Source organism: Bufo gargarizans, chromosome 9 (assembly GCF_014858855.1).
Source record: "Bufo gargarizans isolate SCDJY-AF-19 chromosome 9, ASM1485885v1, whole genome shotgun sequence".
Lineage (NCBI taxonomy): Eukaryota > Metazoa > Chordata > Amphibia > Anura > Bufonidae > Bufo > Bufo gargarizans.
This window is the reverse complement of record NC_058088.1, coordinates 21534188-21556317: the sequence shown is the minus strand read 5'-3', so window position 1 is coordinate 21556317 and position 22130 is coordinate 21534188. Positions and strand designations below refer to the sequence as shown.

The window sequence follows — 22130 nt, the reverse complement described above, 5'->3', positions numbered from 1 at the left end:
GGATCTGTGGATGACGGACACTGTTATGGGGGGATCTGTGGATGACGGACACTGTTATGGGGGGGATCTGTGGATGACGGACACTGTTATGGGGGGGGATCTGTGGATGACGGACACGTTATGGGGGGCATCTGTGGCTTGCACTATTACAGGGGGATCTGTGGATGGCATTGTTACAGGAGGGGGGGGAAATCTGTGGATGGCACTGTTATGGGCTGGGGGGGATCTGTGGGTGGCACTGTTATATATGTGCCATCCACAGACCCCCCCCCCCAGCCCATAACAGTGCCATCCACAGACCCCCCCCCCAGCCCATAACTGTGCCATCCACAGCCCCCCCCCAGCCCATAACTGTGCCATCCACAGCCCCCCCAGCCCATAACTGTGCCATCCACAGATCGCCCCCGCCGCCAGTATACTAAAATAAGATGTTATATTCAATTTATACTTATTAAACATGCCCCCTCAGTCCTATTCTACCTTACATCCGAATCGCTGCTGTAGAATGCAGGCAGGCAGGACGGGCGGCCGGCGCGTCTCTTACTGACGTCACTTGCCTGCGCCGCCTGCTTCATTCATAAAGTAGGCGGCGCAGGCACGTGACAAGAGTTACGCTGCCGCCTGCCCGCCTGCCCGGCCTGAATTCTACTGCCGCGATTAGGATGTAAGTTAGTAATAGGACTAAGGGGGCAAGTTTAATAACTATTATTTGAAAATTACATCTTATATTAGTATACTGGAGCGGCGGGGCGGTGCTATACTACACTGACTGCACCGCCCCGCCGCTATTGCCAGCCCCCAGACCCTCCCCCCAGTCCCTCCCCGAGTCCCCGCTCACTGATACATCGCTGCCAGCGATGTAAAACTGCACGCATTCGCCCCATAAGACGCAGGGGCATTTCTCCGCCATTTTGGGGGAAGAAAAAGTGCGTCTTATGGGGCGAAAAATACGGTATACTACAGAGGACAGTATACTACTACAGAGGGATCTGGATAGATTGGAGGCTTGGGCAGAGAAGCGGCAGATGAGGTCTAACACTGACAAATGTTAAGTTATGCACATGGAAAAGAATAATGCAAGTCACCCGTACATACCAAATTGTAAAACACTGGGTAACACTGACATGGAAAAGGATCTAGGAATTTTAGTGAACAGCAAACTAAGGCTACTTTCACACTGGCGTTTTGGCTTTCCGTTTGCGAGATCCGTTCAGGGCTCTCACAAGCGGTCCAAAACTGATCAATTTTGCCCTAATGCATTCTGAATGGAAAATGACCTGCTTAGAATGCATCAGTTTGCCTCTGTTCCGTCTCCATTCCGCTTTGGAGTCGGACACGAAAACGCTGCTTCGTGAAGCAATAACCGCGGCTCATCAGAGCCAATACATTCTAATACTGTACGGAGCTCCTGCACTTCTTATACGTGATGTTTGTTGTGCAATGTCTGAAATGTGAACACTGTTTAGTCATTGTGCCCTGCTCAGAAGGAGGAACATCAGACCCCCTCTGAGGAAGGTGCTGAAGAGTGCACATCAAGCTGTCTGTGAGTGAGGAAGCATGTCTCTGTGCAGAAGCGAGACCGCCTGTAAGGGGGTCCTTCATCCTTGCATGCCATCCAACTGCTATCATCCTCTGAGAGAGGAAGAAATACAGAATTTACAGACTGTGTGGCACCAAAGTGAAGTATTGAGGCAAAGGTGTTGTGAATGTGAACCCCCTTGTTCAACTTGGAAAGTAGTCCAGTGTTAGTGTTGTTTATACTGGGGCTTGAGTAGAGGTAGTGTACATTTTTTCTTGACTGTATGTGTCATGTACTTACCTGCCCATGTGTTTGCAACGGTCCTGACCTTACTGTGGCAGTGCAGATAGCATCGATCAGTTGCTGCGGCAACCAAATCTGATGATGCTGGGGCTGCAGGGCCTATGAGAAAGCAGGGGCATCAGGCCAATCCGGCTCAGCACCGGGGAATTCAAAGAGGTAACGGCTGGCCTCAGTTGCATGTGACTGGTTTCTCCTGCATGTTTTGCTTTACCTCTCAGTTTCCTGGATCTTGAACTTTTGGTTTGTTTCTGACTTATCTCCTGGTATTAACCCAGTTTGGTATCTGACTTTGTGTTTGCCTTTTGTTTGGTTCTGACATTTACTCTGTGGTTTGACTTAGGTCTGCTTCTGGGTCTCACTTATTCTGTCTGACTACCCCTTTTTTCCCTGTTAGGCCCTTTGCACTTAGACAGGCTAGGGACCGTCGCCCAGATGGGGTCTGCCGTCTAGGCCGGATGACCCAAGCAGGTCGTGAGAGTGGTGTGGGTGGAATTGGAGGTGTGCTTTCCCTACCTAATGTGACAGTATATTTGAGGCTCCATTCACACGTCCGCAAAATGGGTCCGCATCCTTTCCGCAATTTTGCGGAAAGGGTGCGGACCCATTCATTCTCTATGGGGACGGAATGTGCTGTCCGCATCCACATTTGCGGATCCGCACGTCCGCATCCGTGATTCCGTTTCCGCAAAAAAATAGAACATGTCCTATTCTTGTCCGCAATTGCGGACAAGAACAGGCATATTCTATTATGTCGGCAATGTGCGGTCCGCAAAATGCGAAAAGCACATTGCCGCTTTCCGTGTTTTGCGGATCCGTGTCTCCGTGTATCCGCAAAACACATTGCGGACGTGTGAATACAGCCTAAGTGTTCTGTTTCCACAGAGCAGGTGCAGAGTCTGGTAGCGGCAGTGGCCCAGATGAAGTGCTGCGTCACGATGCATTGGAAATGCAGTACTGAAAAATGAGGCTAAAAATGAACATATAATAGTCTCTTTTACTAAGTGCAATGTAGAACTTAAAATATATTCAATAGCAAGCAGGTTGGATGGCTGCAGTTTAGCACGTATTTGTACTAGCCTGTAGAATTCTAGATGATAGGTGTCATAACTGTAGTCCCTCACCTCACAGCAATGTCTCTAATGCTGAATGTGGCTGTTCACCCAGCTGTCTGTCTTCTCAAGGATTCACTTAAGGATTACAATAAGTTGATTTCTCTAGAGAATCTGTAGCTGGACCAGAAATCCTGAGATAGGCTTCATCTCCAGTCTAAGGGCTCATGCACACGACAGTATATTTGGTGTTTATCCAATCAGACTTTTTTTTGTGTGGATCAGATGTGGACCCTTTCATTTCAATAGGGCCTACAAAAGATGCGGACAGCACACCGTGTGTATGGCTGTTCCGCGGTCACACCGCGGTCACTCAAAAAATATAAAACATGTCCCATTCTTTTGTAGACAAGGAAAGGACATTTCTATTGAAGTGAAAAACAAAATACCAGCATGCAAATGCCCGGGATCCGCAAAACACTACTGGACATGTGCATGAGGCTAGGGCTAAACTAAAACTGCCCGTCCTGGCACGGAGCAGGACCAGCCCACTCCTACCGAGAGGGGAGGAAGGGTGGTTAGCCCTCCATGCTATTAATCCTTGCCATCCATATAATTTGCTGCTATGCACGGCCAAAAACATAAAACAATATATAAAATTATAAAGCAATAACTATGTAGAATTGTAGTATACCCAGGTCTGGGGTACTACACACTCCCTTTGTAAAAGTCAGGCCATCCTCGGGCTGTGCATGTGGAGCCTCCTGGTAGGCTAGCATCAGAAACCCAAAGTTGCTGATCACACTGAGCCCTCCAATTGCATAGTAAGGGCATAAGTGGACACATGAAATTACATTGTTTAGGCTAGCATTCTATCTACCAGGGCTAGAGTGTACAGTATACAGGGGACAGATCAGTCTCTTCTCTGAGTGTACAGTATACAGGGGACAGATCAGTCTCTTCTCTGAGTGTACAGTATACAGGGGACAGATCAGTCTCTTCTCTGAGTGTACAGTATACAGGGGACAGATCAGTCTCTTCTCTGAGTGTACAGTATACAGGTGACAGATCAGTCTCTTCTCTGACTGTACAGTATACAGGGGACAGATCAGTCTCTTCTCTGAGTGTACAGTATACAGGGGACAGATCAGTCTCTTCTCTGAGTGTACAGTATACAGGGGACAGATCAGTCTCTTCTCTGAGTGTACAGTATACAGGGGACAGGTCAGTCTCTTCTCTGAGTGTAATGTATACAGTGGACAGATCAGTTTCTTCTCTGAGTGTACAGTATACAGGGGACAGATCAGTCTCTTCTCTGAGTGTACAGTATACAGGGGACAGATCAGTCTCTTCTCTGAGTGTACAGTATACAGGGGACAGATCAGTCTCTTCTCTGAGTGTACAGTATACAGGGGACAGATCAGTCTCTTCTCTGAGTGTACAGTATACAGGGGACAGATCAGTCTCTTCTCTGAGTGTACAGTATACAGGGGACAGATCAGTCTCTTCTCTGAGTGTACAGTATACAGGGGACAGATCAGTCTCTCCTCCGAGTGTACAGTATACAGGGGACAGATCAGTCTCTCCTCCGAGTGTACAGTATACAGGGGACAGATCAGTCTCTTCTCTGAGTGTACAGTATACAGGGGACAGATCAGTCTCTTCTCTGAGTGTACAGTATACAGGGGACAGATCAGTCTCTTCTCTGAGTGTACAGTATACAGGGGACAGATCAGTCTCTTCTCTGACTGTATAGTATACAGGGGACAGGTCAGTCTCTTCTCTGAGTGTACAGTATACAGGGGACAGGTCAGTCTCTTCTCTGAGTGTACAGTATACAGGGGACAGATCAGTCTCTTCTCTGAGTGTACAGTATACAGGTGACAGTTCAGTCTCTTCTCTGAGTATACAGTATACGGGGGACAGATCAGTCTCTTCTCTGAGTGTACAGTATACAGGGGACAGATCAGTCTCTTCTCTGAGTGTACAGTATACAGGGGACAGATCAGTCTCTTCTCTGAGTGTACAGTATACAGGTGACAGTTCAGTCTCTTCTCTGAGTATACAGTATACGGGGGACAGATCAGTCTCTTCTCTGAGTGTACAGTATACAGGTGACAGTTCAGTCTCTTCTCTGAGTATACAGTATACGGGGGACAGATCAGTCTCTTCTCTGAGTGTACAGTATACAGGTGACAGATCAGTGTCTTCTCTGAGTGTACAGTATACAGGGGACAGATCAGTCTCTTCTCTGAGTGTACAGTATACAGGTGACAGATCAGTCTCTTCTCTGAGTGTACAGTATACAGGGGACAGATCAGTCTCTTCTCTGAGTGTACAGTATACAGGTGACAGTTCAGTCTCTTCTCTGAGTATACAGTATACAGGGGACAGATCAGTCTCTTCTCTGAGTGTACAGTATACAGGGGACAGATCAGTCTCTTCTCTGAGTGTACAGTATACAGGGGACAGATCAGTCTCTTCTCTGAGTGTACAGTATACAGGGGACAGATCAGTCTCTTCTCTGACTGTACAGTATACAGGGGACAGATCAGTCTCTTCTCTGAGTGTACAGTATACAGGGGACAGATCAGTCTCTTCTCTGAGTGTACAGTATACAGGGGACAGATCAGTCTCTTCTCTGAGTGTACAGTATACAGGGGACAGATCAGTCTCTTCTCTGAGTGTACAGTATACAGGGGACAGTTCAGTCTCTTCTCTGAGTATACAGTATACAGGGGACAGATCAGTCTCTTCTCTGAGTATACAGTATACAGGGGACAGATCAGTCTCTTCTCTGAGTGTACAGTATACAGGGGACAGATCAGTCTATTCTCTGAGTGTACAGTATACAGGGGACAGATCAGTCTCTTCTCTGAGTGTACAGTATACAGGGGACAGTTCAGTCTCTTCTCTGAGTATACAGTATACAGGGGACAGATCAGTCTCTTCTCTGAGTGTACAGTATACAGGTGACAGTTCAGTCTCTTCTCTGAGTGTACAGTATACAGGTGACAGTTCAGTCTCTTCTCTGAGTATACAGTATACAGAGGACAGATCAGTCTCTTCTCTGAGTGTACAGTATACAGGGGACAGATCAGTCTCTTCTCTGAGTGTACAGTATACAGGGGACAGATCAGTCTCTTCTCTGAGTGTACAGTATACAGGGGACAGATCAGTCTCTTCTCTGAGTGTACAGTATACAGGGGACAGATCAGTCTCTTCTCTGAGTGTACAGTATACAGGGGACAGATAGGTCTCTCCTCCGAGTGTACAGTATACAGGGGACAGATCAGTCTCTTCTCTGAGTGTACAGTATACAGGGGACAGATCAGTCTCTTCTCTGAGTGTACAGTATACAGGGGACAGATCAGTCTCTTCTCTGAGTGTACAGTATACAGGGGACAGATCAGTCTCTTCTCTGAGTGTACAGTATACAGGGGACAGATCAGTCTCTTCTCTGAGTGTACAGTATACAGGGGACAGATCAGTCACTGAGTGTACAGTATACAGGGGACAGATCAGTCTCTTCTCTGAGTGTACAGTATACAGGGGACAGATCAGTCTCTTCTCTGAGTGTACAGTATACAGGGGACAGATCAGTCTCTTCTCTGAGTGTACAGTATACAGGGGACAGATCAGTCTCTTCTCTGAGTGTACAGTATACAGGTGACAGATCAGTCTCTTCTCTGAGTGTACAGTATACAGGGGACAGATCAGTCTCTTCTCTGAGTGTACAGTATACAGGGGACAGATCGGTCTCTCCTCCGAGTGTACAGTATACAGGGGACAGATCAGTCACTGAGTGTACAGTATACAGGGGACAGATCAGTCTCTTCTCTTAGTGTACAGTATACAGGGGACAGATCAGTCCCTTCTCTGAGTGTACAGTATACAGGGGACAGATCAGTCTCTTCTCTGAGTGTACAGTATACAGGTGACAGATCAGTCTCTTCTCTGAGTGTACAGTATACAGGTGACAGATCAGTGTCTTCTCTGAGTGTACAGTATACAGGGGACAGATCAGTCACTTCTCTGAGTGTACAGTATACAGGGGACAGATCAGTCTCTTCTCTGAGTGTACAGTATACAGGGGACAGTTCAGTCTCTTCTTTGAGTGTACAGTATACAGGTGACAGATCAGTCTCTTCTCTGAGTGTACAGTATACAGGGGACAGATCGGTCTATCCTCCGAGTGTACAGTATACAGGGGACAGATCAGTCACTGAGTGTACAGTATACAGGGGACAGGTCAGTCTCTTCTCTGAGTGTACAGTATACAGGGGACAGATCAGTCTCTTCTCTGAGTGTACAGTATACAGGTGACAGATCAGCCTCTTCTCTGAGTGTACAGTATACAGGGGACAGATCGGTCTCTCCTCCGAGTGTACAGTATACAGGGGACAGATCAGTCACTGAGTGTACAGTATACAGGGGACAGATCAGTCTCTTCTCTGAGTGTACAGTATACAGGGGACAGATCAGTCTCTTCTCCGAGTATACAGTATACAGGGGACAGATCAGTCTCTTCTCTGAGTGTACAGTATACAGGGGACAGATCAGTCTCTTCTCTGAGTGTACAGTATACAGGGGACAGATCAGTCTCTTCTCTGAGTGTACAGTATACAGGGGACAGATCAGAGTATATAGTATACAGGTGTCAGGTCAGATCAGAGTATACAGTATACAGTTGACAGATCAGAGTATACAGTATACAGGGAGTGTAATTAATCAGGGAGCCATTATCTTATAACAGCTACTTGGTTGGACGTTTGGTTGATGCCTTTACCTGCCAATCTTCTAAGTATTGGATGTCCGCCACACCTTGTATCCTTAGAGGACCTGTCAGAAACCATGCGCTCTTGGCAGTACCCTGGGAGCAGAAGAAACACAGAGGGGCCGGCAAGTAAATTGCAGACGCAGAATGTCTGAATTTGTGTGCACTATGACTATGGGAATTTCCTATGTCTAGGCAACGTGGGCATGTGCAGGTAGACATTTGTGAAATGTATTGTGGCCAAAAACAAAATGTTTCCTTCCGAAACACATTACTGATCAAATAGTCCTCAGAATTTCCTGTTTCTGAAGATGGCACGTCTTCTATTAATGCCTTTTCCGACAATCCCTGGAGGAGCTGAAGAACTGGATTCTTGATTGTCTTGGGTGAAAAGTAATCTGGAAGGAATTCTCTGAACCTGGGTGCCGCCGCAGGTTACAGAATTGAGTCTTAGATGGTTCTGTACATTGACACTCCATCCATCATCTGTGTTCACACAGAACGTATAGCCTTCCCTCTTTATTCACTAGGTGTTGTGTAAAATACATTCACCATAAACAATAGGAAAGGAGACCTTACAGCTGTAGAAATGCATCATCACGGTGAAATGGAAGCCACATTACTGGCACAAACTCCAGAAGCCTATTGGTAAATGCACTGACATGATTTGCTTTACCTCCATTAAGAGAGGCCACTCCAGTGATGTTGAGCCACTCAGCCAGGCGGTGGACACCCAAGAGAGGTCCTGCATGCACAACCCCAGAGGAGGAGCAGCCAACCACATCAGGAGATATAACCAAAGGAGACGTGTAGCCACTCTCCGTGGATGCACCGCCCATGCACCCACCTCAGCCAGGCGGTGGACACCCAAGAGAGGTCCTGCATGCACAACCCCAGAGGAGGAGCAGCCAACCACATCAGGAGATATAACCAAAGGAGACGTGTAGCCACTCTCCGTGGATGCACCGCCCATGCACCCACCTCAGCCAGGCGGTGGACGCCCAAGAAAGGTGCTGCATGCACAACCACAGGGGAAGAGCAGTCAACCACGTTAGAAGAGGAAACCAAGGGAGACGTGTAGCCACTCTCCGTGGATGTACTGCCATCCAGCCCCCCTCAGCTAGGCAGTAAGGAGAGGGCACTCCAGTGACATGTAGACACTCTCTGTGGATGCACAGCTCATCCAGCGACCTCAGCTGGACAGTGGACACACGAGAGTGGTGCTTCTTCCTACACAATCCCGGGGAGGAGAAGCCAACCACCTCAATCAAGAGGTGCAGTGACTAAGCCACTTAAGGGGGAAGGTACTGTCTTGAATTACCATCAGGCAGAGGGACTGAGACGCATCCCCATATGCAGTCTGGACACCAGCCAGTAACTCCTGCATGCACCTTATTATTGACTCATGGCACCACACCTAGATAGATAAATGGATAAACAGATAGGTAGGCATGAGATAGATAGATGATAGATAGATAGATTGATAGATAGAACGAAAGAAGAGAATAGCACCTCTAGACAGAATCGCAGGTGCAAGCTGTTTTTATGGATAGATAGATTGATATGTGATAGATAATATATAATAGATAGATAATAGATAGATTTGTACGGAGATATGTAAATATGTGTAAAAACTTTACAAGAAAGGGTGGATTTGATGCTTTTCTGTGTGTGTGGATTTATAGAGCCGGTTCCAGGGAACGCTGCATTGAGGGCTGTATGGATATAACAGATGCTGCTGGCATTTTTACTGTGAAATATTTAGATTTGCCAATTTCCATTCTCTCAGCCGAGCGGCTTCCAGACACCTGTGAAATGCTGAACCTCTGAAATTCTGAGGCACGATATACTGAACGTGATTGCTGTGCCTCTCGGTGGCTCTCGCTGCGACTGTGTGGGGCTCATTTACTATGGTGTCTGCACCTGTTGTTAGGAGTAAAAATGCCATTTTAGACAGTCACTTTTGAAAGTCACATTCACTACTGAAATTGCGCCTGTTTTGGAGCCTTTTGCGACTTGTTCGGCTAGTTTGATTTCTAAGACTAATTCAGACGTTTTCTAACTTCTTAGACTTTTTTCCAATCTATTTATGTAGGTGCGCCTTTCTTGCGCCTGAATTTGTTGCAAAAACAGTCTAATTTATACACCACCCAAGGGCTGGCATACTTTTCTAATTGGGACTTTTTTGCATTAAAAGTCAATCTTTCCAGGAGACCAGTCTTAGTGAATATGAACCCGTCGTATTGAAAAACAACCACCAGAGGCCAGGCTATTTGTCTAAAGCCTCATTCACATGTCAATGATCCACGGCTGTACGTGTTCTCCACAGACAGCACACGTACCCGTGTTTTACCACGGTCCATGGATCCCTGTTTTAGTACGGAAGCATGCCCTACTTTGTCCGTGTTCACGGATACATCACGCCCCTTATAATTTATGGGTCCGTGAAAACCACAGATGCAGCACGGATGCCATCCGTGTTTCAGGGATTATTAGGAAGAGATGCTTTGAAAATTTCCTTTTAGCTGCACAGTGGATGACACACAGACAGCAAAAAAGGACACACGGCCAACACACGGCTCCTTCACGGACATCTTCATGGAGGCATCACTGACCTCCTTTTTTCGGATTTGAGCACGGACATGGATGTGTAAATGGGGCTTAAATGTGCTTACGTGTGGTTTGGTTTGATTTTCTTTGGGGGTCATTTATTATTTTAGGTGTATTTCAGGTGCAGACGGGGACGCAACGGTTAGTTCAGCCACTATCTGCGACTTCTCCCCACTCACACCAGGTCTAAAAATGACGTGGATGGGGAAGGGGACAGGACCGTCTAATTCATCATTTTCTAAGCCTGTTTGAGGCGTAAAAAATGGTCTAAATGTAAGACAGCTCGGAAGCGGTCTTACATTTAGAAGCGGCGGTGGATGCGCCGAAGTTCATAACTGCAGCGATTTACCACCAGCGCAGGGGCTTATTAAGACCGGTGTCTAAAATGCAGCTCTTAATAAATGACCCCCCTGTGTATCTAAATGTGATGCAATGCTCTGGTTATGTCTCTATTTTAAAAATGCAAAAAGTGCAAAAAAAATACAAAAAAAACACGAACACACAACAAAACCTAACGTATTTAAGCGAAGTCTTTCCCGAGGCCTGTTGTTTGTCACCTGCCTTCGAGCAACATATTTAGATCTGGCAAAAGCCTATTTTGTGCAGTTTATATATGTCAGTGTAATCGAGAAATGTACCAGGTGGGAGACATTAATAAATAAGATGTCTCAGGCATCACTCAGATCTATAATCACTGCCAAAACGTATCCCAGTGACATTATTCTTACATGAGATTGGCTGAGATTTGCGAAAACTATTGCAAGAACAAAGTAAAGATGTGACCCAGAGCGCCACGCAGGTTCTATGTCCACTAGGTGGCAGTAGAGAGACAGCTGATGTCCTCCTTGAGGAGATCTAATTTGCATAGCTGTTTCCCAGGGATCATTGCCTGACCTAGAAGACTCCCTACTTCTGCTCATGGTCTCCTCAAGGAGGAACAGTATCTCCTTTTTCAAAAATAAAGCTTGTACTTAAAAAGACAAAGTCAATGGGGTCCATCTGCTGCTATTGATATCCATTTTGCAGAAGATCGGCAATGCATCTTGGTTTCTGTTCAAAATGGAAACCTCAACAGAATTGTGAACGGATCCTAATTGAGAGGTCGCAATCTAACCCTATCAACTGGGGAGAACTAGAAGTGTCAATATCTACTGAAATGGATGTGTTGATATCATCCTTGTTCCATTATATGCTTATTATTAATCCCCAATCCCTTCCACTCCTCATATAAAGCCCACAGTGTTGGTGAAAGCTTTACCCACCATAATCTCTTATCTGTTAACCTCCCCTCTTCTCATAGCTTACCCCGTGGATGTATTGAAGGGCCTCCAATTCCATACACAACCTGAGGGCGTAAAGAGGATTCCTGGCTTCTGCCCAGCCCGACGTTCAAGCACTGGTGGAGATGTGGCCTACAAGATATCCAAGCAAGCTCAGATCAGCGCCCCCACGCGGCAGCTCTTCCAAGGTAGGTGTTGTCACACAAGGTAAAGGGATGGGTCTCTTGTTTGCTGAGCTAACACCTTGTCGCTGTACAGGTAAATTCCCAGAGGACTTTTCAGTCATGGCACTGGTACGAGCGAAGAATGGCTTGCAGTCTTTCCTCCTGTCCATCTACAATGAGCAAGGGGTCCAGCAGCTCGGAGTAGAGTTGGGTCGTTCTCCTGTCTTTCTCTATGAAGATCAGAATGGAAAACCGGCTCCTGAAGACTACCCAATATTCAGTGGGGTCAATCTGGCCGATGGAAAGTCAGTAGATATATCATTGGTACATTTACTCCAAATTCTATCTTGTGCTTCCTCAATGTCTCCGGCTTCTCTCTCTGCATCTTTTACCCTTCCCTTTGTGGTCCTCATCTTCACTCGTCTCTTCTTCTCCCACCGTCCAGATGGCACCGTATAGCACTGAGTGTACAGAAGAAATCAGTCACTTTAATATTAGACTGCAAGAAGAAGATAACTAAGCAATTGCCCCGAGGAAACAAGCCCGTTGTGGACACCAAAGGGATCACAGTTTTTGGGACCAGAATTTTGGATGAAGAATCATTTGAGGTGAGAAGGACATTGAGTTGATGAGTTTATAACTGTCCTGCTTTATTTCCTTACACTATAGTGTATACATATTACATATTCAGATTTCTTTGGATTTTATTTTTTTCCAGGCACCTTAGACCTAACACATATAGATTAGTATCAATAGGATATGCCATCACTTTCTGATCGGTAGGTAGCTCGTCTGTTGGGACCCCAGCGATCCTGTGAATGAACGGGCCAGTGCTTCGGCACCAATCCCTTCAGTTTTCTCTAATTAGTATAAATATGGTCGCACTGTAGTGATATTATGGTGTAACCATTTGCACAACTTTGCACGAAATCAATATTACAGATGAATATAAGAAACTTTCTAATATATCTTATCAGAGAAAATGCCTTGTTCTAGAGTTATCGACTGTTTTCTTCTCCTTTTTCCAAACGGACTTTCTCTCTGAAATTTGTGAGAATTTTTCAGTTACATGGGCTGCCTGCTCACTGAGGGATCAGATTACATTATCCGATAGAAGTCTATGGAGGAAGTGCAGAGAGAAACTTGCAGAGAGAGACACAAAGGGGTTATCCAGGTAAAGATAATGATGACGTATCCTCAGGATAGGTCATCATTATCACATCGACAGGAGTTCGGGTCCCCCACCGCTGTTACAGGGAGTCATCATTCTTACCAGAGCTCTATTGAGTGCAGCAGGCTGTCTGCAGCTTTCCAAGCACAGCGCCATATATTGTACAGTGGCTGTGCTTGGTATTGCAGCTCAGCCCAATTCACTTCAATGACCGATGTACATGGCCTAGGAAGAGGCCACAGAGCTCGGAGCACCTACCTCTTTTAACAGCTGATCAGTGGGGGTCCGAGGTGTTGGATCCCCTCCGATCTGATATCGATCAATAGATCATCAATGTAAATTACTGGATAACCCCTTTATATTGTTTGTCTCACTGCAAGTGCTTTATTCACATCTATACTGCTCAGTACTTCTCTATAATATATGGAGATAAGAAGCAAAATCTGCTGTCACTATGTGTAGTCTTAATTACAGCTCGTCTACAGCCACCAGCTCAGGAAGAACTAATAATTGGAGAGATAGTACACCGATTGGAAAACTGGCGGATACAAGTCATGTGATGGTCGGATAAAGTGTTATTTCTCATGTACACACACACACATTGCAGCTTATTCTGGGAAGATATCTGAAAGTGTAGTTTTGCTGTGATGAAATGTCTCTACAGTCTTTTCTGCCTCCCATGCTGGGTTTTGAACTTGTAGTTGACTTCTTCCTCACTAATTCTGTACACAATGCCTGCACGCGCCGGCCTACAGCATCCTGCCACATACAGACACCACATCTCCACCCCAGCTGGCTCTGAAAGGCCCGTTTCCTTAGAAGCTCAGCCAGATGACCCCCCCCCCAAGTCTCTCTACTGTACAGTCTTGTGTCCAGACCTGGCGCCTTTCACTGACTCCTCTGGAAATGTCTTAGGGGCGGCCAATGTCCTTTCCAACTGGCACCGATCAGTGGTGAACTAAATAAAAAATGACCGGACCTATTATTTAGAAGACCTGAAAAGCACCCAGAATACCGGAAAACACTCGAAGTAGGAAATCTCCTAGACCTGAGAGAAGGCAGGCATGGATGAGACTTATACTCACCTCTCCCCTTCACTGCGCTTCGCTCCTGGGCTCCGCTGGCTGCAGACAACATCCTGACTCTGCCCCCGGCACGGAGAGCACAAGCGGGGAGAGGTGAGTATCTGTATGCTTGGTCTGGGGTTTGCATAAATGGTTGTCTGAACTGGGGCTCCTGTAGATAGAGGTCCGGGCAGGCTGCTCTAGTCTATGTTTAGATGGGTGGTATGTTTGTTGTTTGAATAAGAGTGTGTGTGGAGTAGGGGGGTGGGGGTTCTATATATATGGGGGTCTAGTGTGAGGTGCAGATAGGGGGTTATATAAATAGGGGGTCTCAGCTGTGATCTGGTCTTGGGTCTATGTAAATGGGTTCTATGTAAATGGGGGTCTACTCCAGAGTCTGTATAGATGGGGTATGTATATATATATAAGGGTCCAATTTTGAGAATGTATAAATGGGGGTCTGCTCTAGAGTCTGCATAAATGGGGGTGTGATGTCTATATAAATTAGGTTATGTTCTGGAGTTGGGGATCTGAGGTCTGTGTAAATGGGGGGATCTGGTAATGGATGTGTATAGATGGGGGCCTAGTGTCTAAAAATAGGGGCTCGGTTCTGGGTTTGTATAAACGTGTGTCTGGTCTGGGGTCTGTATAAATTAGGGGGTCTGGTCTGGGGTCTGTATAGATGGATGTCTGGGCTGTAATCTGTAATGATGAGGTTCTGGTCTTGGCTCTGTATAAATAGGAGTCTGCTCTGGAGTCTGTATAAATGGGGGGTCTGGTCTGGAGTCTGTATAAATGGGGGGTCTGGTCTGGAGTCTGTATAAATGGGGGGTCTGGTCTGGAGTCTGTATAAATGGGGGGTCTGGTCTGGGGTCTATATAAATGAGAGGGTCTGGTCTGGAGTCTGTATAAATGAGGGGTCTGGTCTGGAGTCTGTATAAATGGGGGGTCTGGTCTGGAGTCTGTATAAATGGGGGGTCTGGTCTGGAGTCTGTATAAATGAGGGGTCTGGTCTGGAGTCTGTATAAATGGGGGGTCTGGTCTGGAGTCTGTATAAACAAGGGTTCTGTCTTGGGGTTTGCATGAGTGGGGTCTGGTCTGGGGTTTGTATAATTGGAGTATCAGGTCTGGAGTCTGAATAAATGTGGTGGTGGTGGGGGTCTGACCTGGAGTCTATATTGTTTGGGGAGTCTGGTCTATGGTCTGTATTAGTTTAAAGGGTCAAATTTGAAGTATTTGTGATTCATAGGGCGCCGTGTCCTATTTAAATAATTAACCTTATCCTAGAAATCAGTGAGAAGCAGCTTTCTCTCCAATGCCGGGTTTCAAGCAATAGAAATAAGTGCAGATGAGCGCCCCCCCCCCTTACTGGTGAACTTTGTGCATTACCTCTTGTCACTGAAACTAATTAAAATAATGTGATTAGTTATTTCTATGGTGAATGAGCTTTTGGTAATTTACTTACAATTACAGAAAGTAAGAAAAATCTGCTCCTTCTTTGTAGAATTATTGAGGTGCAGCGCCCTCTTGTGGTGTAAACATAGAAATCAGAATAAGGGTCCATTCACACATCCACATTTTGCAAAATGGAATTGCGGACCCATTCACTTCTATGGGACAGCATGATGTGCTGCCCGGACACGGAATTGCAGACCCGCACTTCCGTTCCTGAAAAAAAATAGAACATGTCCTATTCTTGTCCGCAATTGCGGACAAGAACAGGCATATTCCATTAGTGCCGGCAATGTGCGGTCCGCAAAATGCGGAACGCACATTGCCGTTGTCCGTGTTTTGCGGATCCGTGTATCCGCAAAACACGCTGCAGACGTGTGAATGGAGCCTTAAGGCTCCCCCTTGTGGTGAAATGTTATATAAATTGGAATAATTTAGAGCTGGTTCATTGTGTACTATACTGAGTAGCATTTTTGTCTGTATTCAAGTTGCGCATCTTTTTTAAGGTGCATTATAGAAATCCATGAGAAGGAGCTCCCTCTTGTGGTGGATTTTGATAACCTATTAATTACTCAAGTACTTAGGAGATGCTCCCTCTAGTGGTGGGGTTTATCATGTACTCATATAAAAGAAAGCCATCAGAAAAGGCTCCCTCTTGGGGCGGATGAAAATAATATTTTAAACTTAGAAGTGTTGAATTTCATTAATATAATCGGGTTAAACTTTTGACATTGTTACTCTGTGATAACGAGATTGTTAGTATTGCAAAGTGTTCAATAAAAAGCTTATTGAATAGGAAAGTAAGGAGCGCCCTCTTGTGGGAGAATATGATAATATATGAAAGTTTGAAAATACCTTTTTAAAAAAAAAAAAAAAAAAGCACTCCCTCTGGGGAATAATCTTACCTTAGCAAGGGGGGAACTAACTCTCCTAAGGGCGAGAGCACCTTAATCAGTGTGAGGAGACTATAGGCCATACATGCTCCTCTGGAATTCTGGGAGGAAAGGGATGCAAATCAGCTCATAACAAGCTCGGCCTCTGATGCCACCAGATGTAAGGCGGCTATCCTAAAAGTCAATGTTCAGCTCTTAAAATAAGCCTTGAGACATGACTTGGATATTAAATAAGCCAGCACCTCATCTGCAGACAGCTGTTTCGGGGTGATTGCCCCTCATCAGTGCAGAGCAGAGAATCCTGGCTTAACTGGGTAGGAGGGTAGGAGGCCTCTGGATAGATCATCAGCATCTGATTGGCGGAAGTCCGACACTCGGGACCCCCGCCGATCAGCTGTTTGAGAAGGCAGCGGCGCTGACAGTAGTGCCGCGCCCTTCTCATTGTTTACCGCAGGCCCAGTGACGTCACGACTAGTATCGGGGATAACCTCTGTTCACTTGAATGGATCTTAGCCGCGCCCAGGCCATTGATACTAGTCGTGACGTCACTGGGCCTGCGGTAAACAGCGAGAAGGCAGCGGCGCCGCTGCCTTATCAAACAGCTGATCCCCCCGCCGATCATATGCTGATGATCTATCCAGAGGATAGACCATCAGTTTAAACAAAGTGCAGAACCCCTTTAAGTATTGATGGCCTATCCTCTGGATAGATCATCAATATCTAATCAGTGAGGATCCAACTCTCAGGACCCCCGCCGATCAAATGTACAAAGAGGCTATCCTTTATGTTCATTGTTCACATGATACCCAACACAGCTTCTATATACAATGTATGGCGCTGCGCTTGGTGAAACCAGTAGTTGGACCCCCACCAATCTCATATTGATGATTTATCCTGAGGATAGGTCATCAATATGTGAATCCTGTAAAAGACCTTTAAATATTAATGACCTATCTCATAGTATACCAAGAACAGCTCAACAGCTCACTGATGGAAATCACTGACCGAACACTGATGTGTGAATAAGGAATAAGATAGCTATCCAAATAACCTATCCAAATAAGATAGAGGTTGCAGCACTTGGTGGAGCACTGCAGACCCTTCCAACGGCTGATCAATGAGGGTCCTGGGATTTTTACCCCAACTGATCAGATATTAATGACCTAAACTAATCGTTATAGGAATCAATGAGAAGGAGCTCCCTCTTGTGGTCAATTAAAATAAAATATTCAAGTTAGAAAATAATGGAGGAGCTCCCTCTAGTGTTGAACTTTGCAAAAAAGTACAGGTTAAGAAATAGGTAAGGAGGGGCGCCCTCTTGTGGTGGTTTATGTTAATTCAGTCAGTTTCTATAAATCAAGAAAAGCAAATGATGAAAAGCCCTACTTGTGTTGGATTTTTGATAACACATTAAAGTTTTAAAACTATTTAATGAACCACTCCCTCTTGTGGTAAACTATGTTCATTATTCCCATTATAATATAGTAACATAGTAACATAGTACATAAGGCCGAAAAAAGACATTTGTCCATCCGGTTCGGCCTGTCATCCTCAATGAGAAGAAGCTCCCTCATGTGGTACATAGCAATATTAAATTCATTTAAAAAAAATTAAAAGAAGTTAGGAGCGCCCTCTTGTGGTGGATTACATTTATATATTCATGAAAAAATAAGTAGGAGGAGCGCCCTCTTGTGGTGGATTTCAATCATATATTAATGCTAAAAAAATAGGAGGAGCGCCCTCTTGTGGTGGATTTCAATGATATATTAATGCAAAAAATAGGAGGAGCGCCCTCTTGTGGTGGATTTCAATAATATGTTCATGTAAAAAAATAGGAGTGCCCTCTTGTGGTGGATTTTAAGAATTTACTCCCAAAAGAGAAGCAAATGATGATGAGTGGTACATTTTAATAACACATTCACTTTATTAAATAATTATTTAATCTAATATTTTTAATGAATACATTGCAGTTTAAAAAGTAATGTAGTAATGTACAAAGTAAGTAAAGAAAATACGAGCGCGGATGACATCCTGGTAAGCGATACATATCATAAGGATACCACTTCATGGTAAATTATGTTAATAAGCTTGTGTAACCAATCTATAGCTCCATGACGTAATAGATTTGAGAATTTACTCACATCAAGGAGAAGATATTTGATAATATAAGCAGATTAGAAAAATATAAATAAAATGGGAAGTGCTCCCTCTAGTGGTAGAATTTGATTATACATTCTGGTTTTGTGTAGATTTTAATTATTTACTGGTATAACAGAAATGATAAGAATCCCTCCCCCCCACCCCCTCATGTAGTGGATTCTCAGAACATATTAAAGTGTGAGAAAGAGCTCCCTCTTGTGGTAAATTTGAATGCTTCCACACGTATGTATACTTACATTGGTATTCATCACTGTACTGTTACTCCATAAGTCAGAAAGAGCTCCCTCTTGTGGTGGATTTCGATAATATATTCAAGTTAAAAAATAGACAAAGATTAGATACAGATGAGTTTAGTTATTTCCCATTTAAAAACATGCTCTCTCCTATGGTGGATTTCTTTAATTTATTTATGTTAGAAAATACAAATATAAACTTGCATATAAAATTCCCTTGAAAGTTATATAAAACTTACTCTAAATACTCCAAAAGTTTATATAAAAGCCCTGAGGGAATTGTTAATGCAAATTTGTATATATAAGCTGGTATTGTGGAAAACACTATAGATAGATATGAGATAGATAGATAGATAGATATACTGGTCAGGAGGTGCTCCCTCTTGTGGTGGATAGTGGCAGAGCTTACAATTTACTCACATGAAAAAAATCTGTAAGAAGAGGCTCCCTCTTGTGGTGGATTAAAATAATATTTCCAAGTTAGAAGCGTTGGATTTCGAGAACATATTCAGGTTGAAAATAAGTGTGGAGGAGCTCCCTCTTGTGGTAGAATTTGATAATTACCTTTAAAGTTAGACGGGTGACCAGAGGAATCTCCACCTGTACTTACATCAGAGTATCTTCTTCTCTGCCCTGGTGTAATAGCTGTGAATCAGTGTTTTTCTATCCACCCTCTTGATCTGTGTCTGTCTTTTCTATCATCGGGAAGGATGTCATTCCAGATGTGTTTTTTTTCTGTATTTACACTCCATGCTGAAAGTAGGATGTATTCAATAAATATAATAGAAAACAAAAGAAAATATATAAGGAGAAGCATTTTCCTTATTGCAGATTTAATAATTTACATTTCAGACATCAATGATGAGAAGCTCCCCCTTGTGGTGGAATTTGATAATATAATCAAGTGACAAATATGTAAGGAGGAGCTCCCTCTAGTGGTGGATTTCCATACTCTCAAGTTACAAATATGTAAGGAGGAGCTCCCTCTAGTGGTGGATTTCCATACTCTCAAGTTACAAATATGTAAGGTGAAACACCGTCCTGTGATGGCGTTCGTTAACTGACATTAAAAATCAGAGCGCTGCTATTCCCTCCTGTTATGGAATTTGATAATATATTGAAATTAGAGAGATAAGGTGGAGATGTGTTTTCAGGTAACAGAAATAAGCTATTTTTTCCACATGACTTAAGTTTTTTTTTAATCTCACAATAGAAGCCATCTTTAATGGAATGGAATGTGAGCAAATAGAGGGGCCCATTCATTTTTTGTCGTACCATTTTTTTCATACTAGGGGCCACTTTTAATTGATTTATTATAAATATACAGTATAAGAGGGAGCACCTCGTTATTTAGCTCCTGAGTTCAATGCATTATCTAATTCTACCACAAGAGGGAGCTCCTGCTCTTTCAATAATCTCTTTACTATTCTACATTGTGCTTTTCCCAGTCATGGAGTAACAGTATAAGTTGTATACTAATGTAGGTATAAGGACAGAAAATACCCGTGTGGATGTGTAAATGATTGCAATTTACCACAAGAGGATGCTTTTCCTAACATTTAAAAATTTGAATTTGTTTTGGGAATCCACCACAGGAGGGGGCAACCTATCATTTCAATGATGTGAGTAAATGAGGAAACCTTTTCTTAACACTTAAAGACAGATGTTCGGTCTTTAAAGATGGCTTTAGAGAGGAGCAAGCACCATAGCTGCCAGGTGCCTGCTTTTTTACTCAACAGACACCTTGGGCGAATGTACCACGGCAACTGAGAGGTAAAAAAACCCAGAAGCGCCCACCTCTGGTCCTGAAACGGCTCACCCATGCGCCAATCGGAGGAGCCGATCATTCGCTACAGGTGGCAGCACTACATTGGAATATATTGAATTTCCATTTAGCAGTGTACCAAAACTGCATCCGGAAACCCGTCCGTGTGGCCGTACCCTAATAAAGAGAGTAAAACACAGTCAAGGGCAGATCCGGTGACTTACAGATGATGTCCCCACGGACTTCAGTTCTTCACTTCCCTTTTCTTCTGCATTTGGTTCAGACCATCACGGGTAGGTGTCTTTGCTCAGGGGTGTGCAGCCCCTTCTGCCACATAAGAAGACACCAGCATTACTAAAAGGCTCATGGTAGATGGGGAACTATTACAGATTTTGTAAATTAGATCCCAAATTTATACAGACCCCAGATCAGCTCCCAGAGTAATACAAGCCACTGTGATCCTGCTGCTGCTCCCAATACTGTGCGCTGTGTCCCCCCCATGCCCACAAACATTATACGGTCAGAAATAACAGTGCTATACAGATAGTTCCCCCACAGTAGTAATACTACTCCCCAAGATTTCCCCCATTAGTAACAATGTCTACATATTATGCCCAATATTAATAATGTCCCCACAGTCCCCCAGTAGTAATAATTTAACCATAGTGGCCCCAGTATTTATAAAGCCCCTCCTGCAATGCCCACTGTAGTTATAACCCCCCCCTGTAGTGCCCCCTGTATTATAATGACCCCTGTAGTATCAATATATAATGCTCCCCCCATAGTTCCAAAATATAATGCTTCTCTGTCCCCCCATAGTACCAGTATATATATGCCCCGGTAGTGCCAGTATAAATATAATGCTTCCCCTGTTGTTCCAGTATATATATAATGCTTCTCTATGCTCCCTGTAGTGCCAGTATATATATAATGCCCCCCCATATTTTGAGTATATAATGCTCCTCCATCCCCCCTGTAGTGCCAGTAGATAATGCTCCCCTCTGTAGTGGCGGGTATGTATAATGCTCCCTCACCACTTCCTTAATGAGGTGCCCCCATCAGTGGCAGATATATAATACTTCCTCACCACTTCCTTGGTGCCCCCAGTAGTGCCAGGTATATACAGTATAATTCTCCCTCACTACTTCCTTGGTACTCCCCAGTAGTGCTGACATTCAGTATGAAAACCCCCACCTCATTCCTGTTCCCCGCCGCCGTCTGTGATGCAGGCCACAGTATGATCTGTGGCTTGCGTTGCCACGTCTCGGTGCAGGTGGTATTGATGACATTACTGTGACAGGTCTTGCGCAATGACATGATCATCTGAGACCTGGCACAGGGTGTTGTGGTGATATCATAGCGACCTCTTGCATTGTTCTACTGCCTAGTGTTCTGATGCTTGTGAGAGGAGCAGACGCAAATGTTCCCCTTTGTGGGCTAAGAGGTGACACCCTAGGTGTTAATACACAGCATGGGGGTAACTACAGCCATAGCACCTACTATGGGGCCCAGAGTTTGGTGACTTTCTGCTATATGGTGGGTTTTCTGATTTATGGAGAGGGGGAATTAGGATTACCTTTCAATACCTTCCAGTCTGATCTTTTGGACAGGAGACTCGTGAAATTTGGGATATCAGACCAACTGAGAACATGGATTTTTGCAGTACCTGACCAATAGACCTCAATTTGTA

At 44.5% G+C, this 22130-nt stretch overlaps 1 protein-coding gene across 1 annotated transcript in view; it reads left to right on the top strand.

Moving 5' to 3' along the window:
- COL11A2 (collagen type XI alpha 2 chain) overlaps nucleotides 1–22130 on the top strand; it is a 132028-nt gene that overhangs the window by 51861 nt on the left and 58037 nt on the right. Inside the window, exons 2-4 of the mRNA XM_044305311.1 lie at nucleotides 11559–11726; nucleotides 11797–12007; nucleotides 12148–12310. Coding sequence (XP_044161246.1) covers nucleotides 11559–11726; nucleotides 11797–12007; nucleotides 12148–12310 — 542 coding nt within the window. The remainder of the gene's footprint in view (nucleotides 1–11558; nucleotides 11727–11796; nucleotides 12008–12147; nucleotides 12311–22130) is intronic.